The sequence below is a fragment of the Mustela putorius genome, unplaced genomic scaffold, assembly GCF_011764305.1.
Source record: "Mustela putorius furo isolate JIRA1106 unplaced genomic scaffold, ASM1176430v1.1 tig00003972_pilon_pilon_pilon, whole genome shotgun sequence".
NCBI classification, from domain to species: domain Eukaryota; kingdom Metazoa; phylum Chordata; class Mammalia; order Carnivora; family Mustelidae; genus Mustela; species Mustela putorius.
The window spans coordinates 17,241,126-17,253,170 of record NW_025422115.1 but is presented as its reverse complement, the minus strand read 5'-3'; the positions used below and the strand labels follow the sequence as shown (position 1 = coordinate 17,253,170).

The window sequence follows — 12,045 nt, the reverse complement described above, 5'->3', positions numbered from 1 at the left end:
CTGAAGTCAGACACTTAACCCACTGAGCCCCCCAGGTGCCCCAAAGCACTTCAACTCTGTGTAGCCATCTGATTCTCTCCTGGGAACAAAAACGTGTTTTGTTCATCTCATTACTCCCAACAGTCCCTAGCAAAATCCTTGCAAATAGGTTCATGATAAATGGTTACTGAATAGAATTCAGTGGGACTGGAAGTCCACTGCTAAGAAAATACTTCAGACCTGTGGTAAACTATGAAACAAATTAAGCTCAATAACGGTGAATGTAACTCGTAGGACTTGGAGAGAGAGAAACCCATACATGGTCTTAGGAAAGCATCTAGAGGGAGCCTGGCTGGCTCAGTCGGTTAATCGTCTGTCTTAGGCTCGGGTCCTGATGCCGGGGTCCTGGGATGGAATCCCGTATCAGGCTCCCTGCTCAAAATGGGGGGGGCTGCCTATCTCTCTGCCTGCCTCTCGCTCTGTCTGTTGCTCCCTCTGCTTGTGTTCTCTCTTTTCTCTGTCAAATAAATGAATAAAAAAAGGGGGGAGGGGGGAGAAGAATCCTGAAAAGTAAGAGCTTATTACCATACTGAGGTTAAGTACATGTGAAGAGTGGCACCTAGGTGGCTCAGTTGGTTAAGCACCTGACTCTTGATTTTGGCTCAGGTTTTATCTCAGAGTCATGAGATCTAGCCTTGTGTTGAGCTCCCTGCTGTGTGTCGAGCCTGCTTAAGATTCTCTCTCCCTCTCCCCCTCTCGGGCTGCATGCACATGGGCTCTCTCTAAAAACAAAAATAAACAAACAAAAAACATGTGACGATATGAAAAGTATTCCTCATAAGGTGCCTGGGTGACTCAGTCATTAGGCATATGCCTTTGGCTCAGGTCATGATCCCAGAGTCCTGGGATCAAGCCCACATCGGACTCTCTGCTCAGCAGGAAGCCTGCTTCTCCTTCTCCCACTCCCCCTGTTTATGTTTCCTCTCTTGCTGTGTGTGTCTCTCTCTGTCAAATAAATAAATAAAATCTTAAAAAAAAAAAGTATTCCTCAATTGAATCTCCTTACTACCTAAAGACTTCACAAAGTTGTACTCTTCCACCAAGACAGATCCTTACCTATTTCAATCTGCAGCCTAAAAGATCATTACGAATAAATTTTTCATTTGGATTACTCACAGATGATAGCAATAGCTTTCTTACCTACTAAAAATTAGAAAATTTTTTGGCACAAAAGAATCCTGAAATCAGAGATCTCAATGTTATTTTGTATCCTAAATTTTTGGCATGGAGGAAGTACCCACCCATGAAGTAGCAATTTTAAAAATCTCTAATTCTAGGATACATGCAAGTTTTCCATCAGTTTCTGAGTTTCAGATGGTCTCGACAGATTATAGTTAATACTAAATATTGACTCCTTTTTTCATGATTCCAGAGAGACACTGATTCACCAAGATCAAAGATGATGTTACAAGAGTAGTACAATTACTGAGTAGACTATCCAGGTCTAGAAGCTTCCCATTTCTCCACAAGGTCATCAAGGGCCAAATTCAAAGAACTATATATTTTCCCCTCACAGCACCAGCCTATGGCAGAGGACTGAAACAAAGAGAAGTCCGTGCCAAGGGAAACAGAATTTAATAAAAAGAGGCTACGGTTAGTAATGATGCAGATTCTATATTCCTAAAAATTGCTCATCCTGTAAAGGCACATGAAATAAATACAAATGTGGTAGGATCTTTGTTTTTCTGGGTACAGAATATGAGGTTTACAATGACAGCTAATTCCTTACCAGGAATAATTGTTTTCCTACTGAGTTTGATTTCCTGAGCTGGATGCTACCTGGGAACACCAAGATGTTTAAACCACAGTCCCTGACATTTGTTTCAAAATAATTGAGAGTAGGGGATGGTGAAAGGCTATCAATGAAACAAGATTCATTATAGATCACTCTGAAGACAGATGATGTGTGGAAGTTTATGATACCATTTCCATGCCACCCACAGAGATCTGAGGATTTTCTATTATATAATATGAAAAAGAAGGTTCCCTGCCCTTAAAAAGCTTACAATCTAGTGGTAAACATAGAAAACAATAGTATAAGATAAATTATATCATAAACCTGTGTAAAATTCAATACAAAATAATTGGTATTATTAATAACCAATAATCAGGTTGGGGCACCTGGGTGGCTTAGTCAGTTAAGCATCTGCCTTTGGCTCAGGTCATGATCTCAAGGTTCTAAGATGGAGCCCTGTGTTGGGCTCCCTGCTCAGCGGGGAGTGTGCTTCTCCTTCTGCCCCTTCCCAGCTACTCATGTTCTCAGTGAAAGTTAACATAGGAAAAAAAGAATTTCTACTCACTAGTGAGAATATTTTGCTTGGAGAAAATGTTTCACGTTTATCTATCTTATATGCACCTTCTGAATAATGAGGAGTCACTAAGCATTTTTTTTTTAAAGATTTTTATTTTATTTATTTGACAGACAGAGATCACAAGTAGGCAGAGAGGCAGGCAGAGAGAGAGAGGAGGAAGCAGGCTCCCTGCTGAGCAGAGAGCCCAATGTGGGGCTTGATCCCAGGACTCTGGGATCATGACCTGAGCCGAAGGCAGAGGCTTTAACCCACTGAGCCACCCAGGCGCCCCACTAAGCGTTTTTAAGAAGAGGGTGGACATCATGAAAACAGTTTAAAGTATGTTTACCTGTGTGGTCTTCCTGTGGGATCACGCGGATTAGGAAGAGCAAACTTTGGCCACTGCCATACCTACAGGAGTGCTCTGACTGTAAGCTGCCCATGAAGGAAGGCCAGTGAAATTTCTGATAAAGGAGTCTTTCATTAATTTCTCCTGAACTAAAGCATTTCAAAGGAACCTATGTTCTGGAAATTACACCTGAAGACCAATCACAGGAAAGAATTCAGAAATTTCACACTTCTGATTGGGCAGTACAGTGACTCTGAAACCACTGATCCTCTCTCCTTACCTTAGTAAACTTCTCTTTTTCAGAATGGTTAGCACAAAAGCAGAAGCTAAATACTATGGAAGTAACATTAACAAGGCAGTAACAAGTGAATCAGAGAGGCCCACTTTAGACAGCCATTTGGCTGTCCGCATCCTCTAAGTCCACGGTGTGACTGGAGTTGTGCATAGATGTCTTTACTATCTTGGGTTTCAGCCCTCAATACATCACTTCTAGCCCAGAGGATTAGCCAATGACATCCAGCACAACAACAAACCGCAAATGGCATTCACCAGGGAAAAAAAGAAGTACAGCAAAAGGACAACATAGTAGGGTACAATTAGCTCTGGCCAAGAGCAAAGAAACTAGGATCCTAGCCCTAACCTGACTGCGATGAGATGTGATGACTGTAAATGAGTCACGTAACTTCTTGGGGCTTCAGTTTCTTTGCCTAAAATAGTCAAATTACCAATTACCTTGGAAAGGGAAGGAGAAATGACCCGAGCTGATTCTTTTTGCTCCTGAACCTGTTCATAAAGATGATTTTGCTTAACTTTGTACTTTTGGACTCTTCTCTCCTGAATGCTGATTCTCAAAATCCTGAGCTAAATGGCATTATTCCTGTTTTACAAGGAAAGTGAGGCCCCAGATTGTTTTGAAAATCAATATTCAAAAAAAAAAAAAAGAAAGAAAGAAAAGAAAATCAATATTCAGAGCAAATGAGCAGCAGGTCAACACAAGTCATTTCCCCTTCACATTCTCTCAGTAAGTAATTCTCACAATGAGGGTAACTAGTTAGTTGGCTTTCTCAGCTTTTATAATCCTAAAATAGAGCCAAGCAGGTAAAAATACAAAGAATACCCTCGATCTGGATAGTACCTGGAAAGATGCCATGCCCTTAAGGACATGGAATGTTTTCCATTTACAGCACTTTCCAGGGCACATTCTAGGAGCACAGTGAAGGTACTATTGAGTTAATCAACTTAGTCAAGGACTATCACTGCCCCATCTGGATATGGATCAACTAAAAGATAATCTTCATGCTCACCTATCCACAGCTCTGTCTAGCAAGTAAAACAGAGCCTGAAGTACCACATGTTGGACTGACTTGTGGGGGTGATGCAATCTGGCAGTGAAGAGGGCAATGGAGGCTCCTGTTGGGTCCCGAACATTCTAGAAGCAAATAAAATAAGAAATATTTAGAAACTAAATAGAAAATCACCACAATCACTTAGGCTTCTTATATCCTAGTCAAAAATTTCTTATGAAAAGAAGAGATACTGGCAATACTTCTCTGACTTGCATCAGTTACCCCAGGAAGAGAAGAATATTTATCTCATCCCATACCTGATTCTTAGCAGTCCCTGGATCTTATTTGTGTGATAGGGAAAAACTATATTCCCTTAATTTGTCAATGGCAGAGAGATTAAAGGATGGTCTACATTGGCTGCCTTGCTAATTTCTCCAACAGGATAGCAAAAGAAACACATATCAGGGGAAAAGCACAGAATACAACCATGGTTTCCATGCTCTGCCTTAAAAGTACCATCGTATACTTATTCAAAAGGCTGTAATCTCTAGGTGGAGAAAGCTAAAATCCAGTAAGGATGGGCCTCTGAACCACTGTGTACCCACCCAAAGACCTCAACTAACTGTAATGGACCAATGAAGAAACTCTGCTTGACCTACTGTATAAATGATTCTCAATAATTTCACTTATCACTAGGATTATTTTGTGCAAACTGCATAGCTGTTTCATGTTTGCTCCTGAATGTTGAGACTTTCAGACTCAGGAAAAGTTATCTAGGAACAAAATCCAAAGAGGACAATGGCTACAAAAGGAAGTACTGAGACACTACAAAAAGGGTTCATAAAGACTCACTAAGATGGTGAATTTCCCACTAAGGATCTCAGAACGGAGAGGTTCCTCATGAGGTTTCAGCTTCACAATGCCTTCCTTCCTTCGTGTTTCCTAAGAATAAAGCACAGCAAGATAAATTAATATGAAAATACTGTATATCCAGGAGAGCTTTATGTAAACATCAAAACTCAGAGATAAGGGACTTTAAGAAGTCAACTAATTGACTCACAAATTCCTTTGTAACACCCTTTAGGCCAACTGAGTGCTATCTGAATTTTCCTCCAATGCCACCTTATCAGCCTCTTATGTATGATATTTTCCTTTAAATTAGTGCCAGTGCTGGGGCGCCTGGGTGGCTCAGTGGGTTAAGTCTCTACCTTCGGCTTAGGTCATGATCCCAGAGTCCTGGGATCGAACCCCACATTGGGCTCTCTGCTCAGCAGGGAGCCTGCTTCCTTACCGCTCTCACCCCCTGCCTGCCTCTCTGCCAACTGTGATCTCTGTCAAAGAAATAAAGAAAATATTTTCTAAAAAATAAATAAATAAATAAATAAGTGCTGATCCTAACCCCAAAGACCAACTAAAATATATTGTTAGAGTGTAGTTCTTAAACATATATTAAAAGTTCTTAAACATACATCAGCAGTGATAATGCAGCAAGATATTAAATATGCACCCCAAAAATGTCTGGAAACAGACATCGTCACACATCCTCACCATCAGTCCCCTCAATAGGTTCTCCAACAAGACCTACCATGACCTCATTTTTCTTATCTCCACAGCAAGATTCTTTAAGCTCATCCTCAGTTTCCTTATACTCAGTCTGCTACATTCTCATTGTCCCCAATCTAACTACCGTACCGAGAGCTGCCGCTCCATGACCAGGACCTTTCTTCCTGTCAGAGAACCTAGCAGGCATTTCAGCTGTCCTTTTACATGACAAGGTTGACCATTCACCTTCCCTTTCCCCTGAGACAGTCTCTATCAGAGACAGAAAATACTCTCTCAGTTCTCCTATTTCTTCAACTACTGCTGCTAAGTCTCCTTTTTTCTTTTTTTTTTTTAAGAGAGAGTGACGGGGGAGGGACAGGGAGTGACACGGGGCCTGAGATCATGACCTGAGTTGGACACTTAATCCACTGAGCCACCTAGGTGGCTACCCACCCTTGTGGGGTTTTTTGTTCACTTGCATTCATTTACTCACTCAGTTCATTCACTGGCTCATTCATTTATTCTGCAAATATCTGTAGAATTATTATGTGCCAGGCACTGAGTTAAGTACAAGGAACACATTGGTGAATGGAACATACTAGGTCTTTGTTTATATTCTTGCCCAATCCATCCCTAAAATCAAATTCAAATGCCTTCAGAGGCAGGGCAGCAAGTAAAGACAGTATTTGTACTAGGATTACAGAAAAGTACATGCCTTACCTAAAGCACTCAAGTTCAACTTTTAAGATAATACTGAACCAAAGATAGCAAAGAGTCTGAGGTGACATTCAGCCCTACATATCTTCTCCTTACATTTTCCTAGAATGACCTCACTTTTTCTCATGGCTCCAATATTCAGCTCTACTTTGGTCACTCAAAATCTCTACTTCTGGTCCAGATTTCTTTTCTGAATCCCATTCCAAGTTCTTGGAGAACAAGTCTATCTGGGTATACCAAGGACACTTCAGACTTAACATAATCAAACTGAACTCATGACCCTGCCTCCCCACACACCTGCACTATTTCAGTGCCCGCTAAAATTAGTGAATGCTACTACCACCCAAGTTAAAGACCTGGGACACCTGACTCTTCTTTCCTTATACATCAGTTTAAGCAATCTTGTTTTACCAATTTCATTTCTAGGATCTGCCCATTTTTTCCTCTATCTCCACTGACACTACACTTAATGACACCAAAATTATTTCACTCCCTGTACCCTGTAAATACAATGGCCTTCTATTGGTCTGTTTCCAGTACAGCCCTTCTGATCCATTCTCTAAAGCACACTGAGAAAATAGAATGCAAATCTGATCAACTTATCCTGCTGTATTTAACCTTCATTGAATTTCTCTGCCCTTAAAAACAAAACAAAACAAAAAAACAGATACTCTATGATCTGGTCTTGTTTACTTTCACTGCTCAATCTCTTGACATGTCCCCTCTCCCAGTGAGCATTTCTGCTCAGCTCAATTTCTCTACTGTCAACTAGGAATCTAACTTGCTATTCTCTCTGCTATATTCCCCTATCTGTCCAATTCTTACTCCATTCTTCAGATCTTAATTTAGAAATAAATTCCTTCAAGAAGGCTTCTATGACCCTTCTAAGTAAATGTGCACGTAAATGTGCATCCGCACAACCAAGTAGTGTCCTATCATAACTTTCTATAACTGTCTGTCTACTTTTTCTTTCTTTCTTTTTTTTCTTTTAAAGATTTTATTTATTTATTTGACAGGCAGAGATTACAAGTAGGCAGAGAGGCAGGCAGAGAGAGAGGAGGAAGCAGGCTCCCTGCGGAGCAGAGAGCCTGATGCAGGGCTCCTGGGATCATGACCTGAGCTGAAGGCAGAGGCTTTAACCCACTGAGCCACCCAGGCGCCCCTACTTTTTCTTTCTAAATAATAATCTCTGGGGGCACCTGAGTGGCTCAGTGGGTTAAAGCCTCTGCCTTTGGCTCAGGTCATGATCCCAGATCCTGGGATAGAGCCCCACCTCAGGCTCTCTGCTCAGCGGGGAGCCTGCTTCCTCTTCTCTCTCTCTGCCTGCCTCTGCCTACTTGTGATCTCTGTCAAATAAACAAATAAAATCTTAAAAAAAAAAATCTCTGCACCTGGAACATAGTACATATATAATAAACATCTGTTGAAAAAATGAGTTAATATTGTAGGAGATGACCCACAAGATAGGCATAAGTGAGCTTTTAGTCTTGAACTAATCCTGGCACACTTTATCCTCCTTTTTCAATTTAGAGAGATTCTATAGCTCTTTAGGATTTTCTGACTTCAAGGTAGGGCACCTAGATACTGATCTGCTTTTTTTTTATGAGAGTGGGGAGAAGACTCAGAGAACCACTTTGTGGAATATGTGGCACAGTAAACAGCAACACAGAGAGCCCAACTGCCACAGTGCCAGTACCTCCCCCCAAGCTACGTACTCTGTAGGAGTGGAACAACTCTATGGCACGTAGCACATCAAACTTCCGGGCCATGAGGAACTTGACAGCCACATTCCAAGAGAGGGGGGAAACATTGTACTGAACTGTCCACTTGTTAATCTCTTCAAGAAACTGCTTGGTTGCCTGTTTGACAAAGAAAATAAAGAAAATTTAGTTATTAGGGAACATATTTATGGAAACAACAAACAAGCAAGAAAAAAATATCATCCCTTCCTCAAGCAAGTCTGAACCCAATGTTTCCTACAGGGAGCAAGGAAAGATAAAAGCTGGAAAACCGGTCTGAAAGCAGAAATAGTTAAAATTCATACTATGAAATGAAGCCAGAAGCCAGAGCCAGGTTGAGACAGCAGGGCTTAACACAGGGATGCATGAAGAAAAAAATGAAGGGGGAGACCAAGGCACCCAAATGGAATGCAAATTACTGGCCCCAAAGCAAAAAACCCTGCAGTCTGTTTTTTTTGTTTTTTTTTTTGTTTGTTGTTGTCTTTTTCCTTTTTTTTTTTTTTTAAGATAAAAGGTAGATGGGCCCCTAGAAGGGATATTGCATAAGGTGCACGACAGTACAGCAACCGCAGCTGCTGTTTGGGGTCCCAACAAGCCAACTCCATACAGAAAAACCATAAGAAAATGGTTTTGGCTTTGGAATTAGCAATACTATTTGAGAGCAGCAAAGCTATTAAGAATTTAACAAATCAAAAGGCCAACTGTTCTTTGCGCTGACTGACCCCACAGGACCTCTTCATGTTTCCCGTGGCAGCCCAAAAACCAGACACTAGTGCCCAGAGTCACTAATAGCCCCTCTGGATAGTGGTTGCTGGGGGAAGGGTGGAGGACTTCATATTGGTGGGGAGGAGTAGGAAATTTTCATTTTCACTGTCTGATCCCAAGCTGGCAAGATGCCTGTTTTTAGAATTGTCCCTATCTCTTGATTAACCCTATCTCTCTTCTACCCCCTTTCAACTATTTCTCTTTACATTTATAACCAGTTTCTGCTCTAGCCAAACTACTCTTCTGTTTCTTCAGTTTTTGAATAGGATTTACATCAGGATTTCTTTCTTAAGACTTTTTATTTTTTTAAGTAATCTTTACACCCAATGTGGAGCTCGAACTCATAACCCCAGGACCAAAAGTTACACACTTCACGGACTGAGCCAGCCAAGCACCACTACATTGGGATTTCTTTTTTTTTTTTTAAGATTATTTATTTATTTATTTATTTATTTGACAGACAGAGATCACAAGTAGGCAGAGACGCAGGCAGAGAGAGAGGAAGGGAACCAGGCTCCCTGCCAAGCAGAGAGCCCAATGCAGGGCTCGATCCCAGGACCCTAGATCATGACCTGAGCTGAAGGCAGAGGCTTTAACCCACTGAGCCACCCAGGCACCCATACATTGGGATTTTTTGCATGTATATTCTCAATCGCTAAACACTTCCTGCATGGCTATCTGGTCCCTTCCACCCAGAAACTTTTCTCCCATGTTGGTCCAAAATGTGACCAACTTGATGAGAATTCTGAAACTTAATTGATCAACCAATCAACCCAAAGTTAAGATGTATGTATCAAGACTGTACTTATTTATTTGACAGAGAAAGTGAACATAAGCAGGGGAAGTGGCAGCCCGAAGGAGAGGGAGAAGCAGGTTCCTGGCTAAACAGGAAGCCCAATGTGAGGCAGGGGCTCTATCCCAGGAGCCCAGGATTATGACATGAGCCAAAGGCAGATGCTTAACTGGGTGAGCCACCCAGGTGCCCCATTAAGATGTATTTATTTTATTTTATTTTATTTTTTTAAAGATTTTATTCACTTGACAGAGAGAGATCATAAGTAGGCAGAGAGGCAGACACACACAGAGAGAGAGAGAGAGAGAGAGAGAGAGAGAGAGAGAGAGAAGCAGGCCCCCCATTGAGCAGAGCCTGAGGGACTCGATCCCAGGACTCTGGGATCATGACCTGAGCTGAAGGCAGAGGCTTAATCCACTGAGCCACCCAGGTGCTCCAAGATGTATTTATTTTATTATTTTTTTAAGATTTTATTTATTTGACAGAGAGTGAGAAAGGAGAGAGAGAGAACAAGCAGGGGGGATGGCAAGCAGAGAGAGAGAGAGAAGCAGACTCCTGCTGAGCAGGAAGGCCAATGCGGGGTTGATTCCAGGACCCTGGGACCATGACCTGGGCTGAAGGCAGCCACTAACTGACTGAGCCACCCAGGCGCCCCAATTAAGATATATTTATTAGGGGCACCTAGGTGGCTCAGTGGGTTAAGCCTCTGCCTTCGGCTCAGGTCATGATTTCAGGGTCCTGGGATTGAGTCCCACATTGGGCTCTCTGTTCAGCAGGGAGCCTGCTTCCCCCTCTCTCTCTGCCTGCCTCTCTGCCTACTTATGACCTCAAATAAATAAATAAAATCTTTTTTAAAAAAGATGTATTTATTAAACTATTACATGTGCTATTAAACTATTACATGTGCTAATATCTGTGCTAAGAAATACAAGAAATGCAAAAATAAGGTTTGCTTTAAAAGGTGTGATACTGGGGCACCTGGGTGGTTCAGTCATTAAACATCTGCCTTTGGTTCAGGTCATGATCCCAGCGTCCTGGGATTGAGCCACATATGGGCTCCCTGCTCAGCGGGGAGCCTGCCTCTCCCTCGCTCCTCGCTCTTTCTCTGTCATAAAAAAAAAAAATCTTAAAAAAAAAAAAGGTGTGATAGGTGTGATACCAACCTACTGTGTGGCCATGAACAAGGTAATTCTCTCTTCATGTCTAATTTTTCAATTGAAGAACAAGGGGAGGGATACCTGCATGGCTCACTTGGTTAAGCATCTGCCTTCATCTCAGGTCCTGGAATGGAGGCCCAGGTCAGGTACCCTGCTCAGTGGGGAGTCTGCTGCTCCCTCTCCCTTTGCCACTCTCCCACCACTCATGCTCTCTCTCTCAAATGAATAAATAAAATCTTAAATAAGGAAGGAAGGGAGAGAGGGAGGAAAGAAGGAGAAAGAGAGAAAGACAAGGGGAGAGAGAGTAACAAGCAACTGACCTACTTCAGAATCTTGGCAGCAGATACAATTCAAATTGCAAATACAATTCAAATTGCTATGTAGTAGTATTTAAACAACTAGCAAATTAGAGTCCCAGGAATACCTTATAAGAGAGCACCTGATTATTCCCCAATTTCTAGGAAAGAAAAAAGATACTTTATAAACCATAGTAAAATCTAAGAGGCCTAACTGCACCTGAGCTTTAGAACCTTCCAACTGAGGCAATAGAACTTACACCTCTGGAAAAGGAGAGAACCAGCAAATCTGATCAGGCAAGCGCATAAAAAAAAAAAAAACAAGAAATAAAGGTCATGAAGAAAAGCTTTCAGATGATCACTTTGGCCCAGAACCAGTTTAAGTCTGACCAGAGCAATGAGTCCCAGAGAAGACAACAGGACAAACTTAGAATGCTCCACCAGAAAACAGTTTGAGTTGCCTCTATGGGGTGAGTGGCCAGCATCAGAATGAGGAAAGATGGAAGGGAAGAGAAGAGAAGTGGGCACAGAAAGATCCCAGAAACAAAACTTCAGCCAGCCCAGAAGGTCCCCAGGAGATTCTATAAAGAGTTATTTGTTTTTTAATTAACATATCATCTTTAAATCTGGTCCTCTCCTGGACCTGGCTGAAGCTGCCTATAGAATAAAACACCAAGTAAGAGCAGAATATAACTTTTCCCCCTTTCTAGTAAAAATAATAAACAGACAAATCAATATGCAGTTAGGAGGGGGAAATATAGTTAAATAACTGGGGGGTGATATGAACTCTTAACACATCCAATTACTAAGATGATTTTTCATTTTTCATAAATTAGCCATGCCTCAAAGAGACTTGCAGATTTCACACACTTCCTTCAAAGTAGGTACATATTGTCTTCCTTATTAAACTCAGCTCTTTCAAAGTTCTTAATGTCCTGTAGCTCCCAAGGGCTGTTGCCTTGAGCTGACCTCTGTCCCCTGCTGGTCAGGATGTTATTCTTGGCTTTAAGCACGGGAACAATTCCTCCTGATTTGGCCTGACTAGGCCTTGCATGAAGAGAGTCCAGTGTA

The 12,045-nt window shown here is 41.7% G+C and overlaps 1 protein-coding gene across 1 annotated transcript in view; it reads right to left on the bottom strand.

The window, feature by feature from the left end:
- Nucleotides 1-12,045, bottom strand: part of PTPN9 (protein tyrosine phosphatase non-receptor type 9) — an 84,479-nt gene that overhangs the window by 36,407 nt on the left and 36,027 nt on the right. The window contains exons 2-4 of the mRNA XM_045070483.1: nt 7,940-8,083; nt 4,818-4,907; nt 3,984-4,108 (exon numbers count right to left, since the gene is read on the bottom strand). Coding sequence (XP_044926418.1) covers nt 3,984-4,108; nt 4,818-4,907; nt 7,940-8,083 — 359 coding nt within the window. The remainder of the gene's footprint in view (nt 1-3,983; nt 4,109-4,817; nt 4,908-7,939; nt 8,084-12,045) is intronic.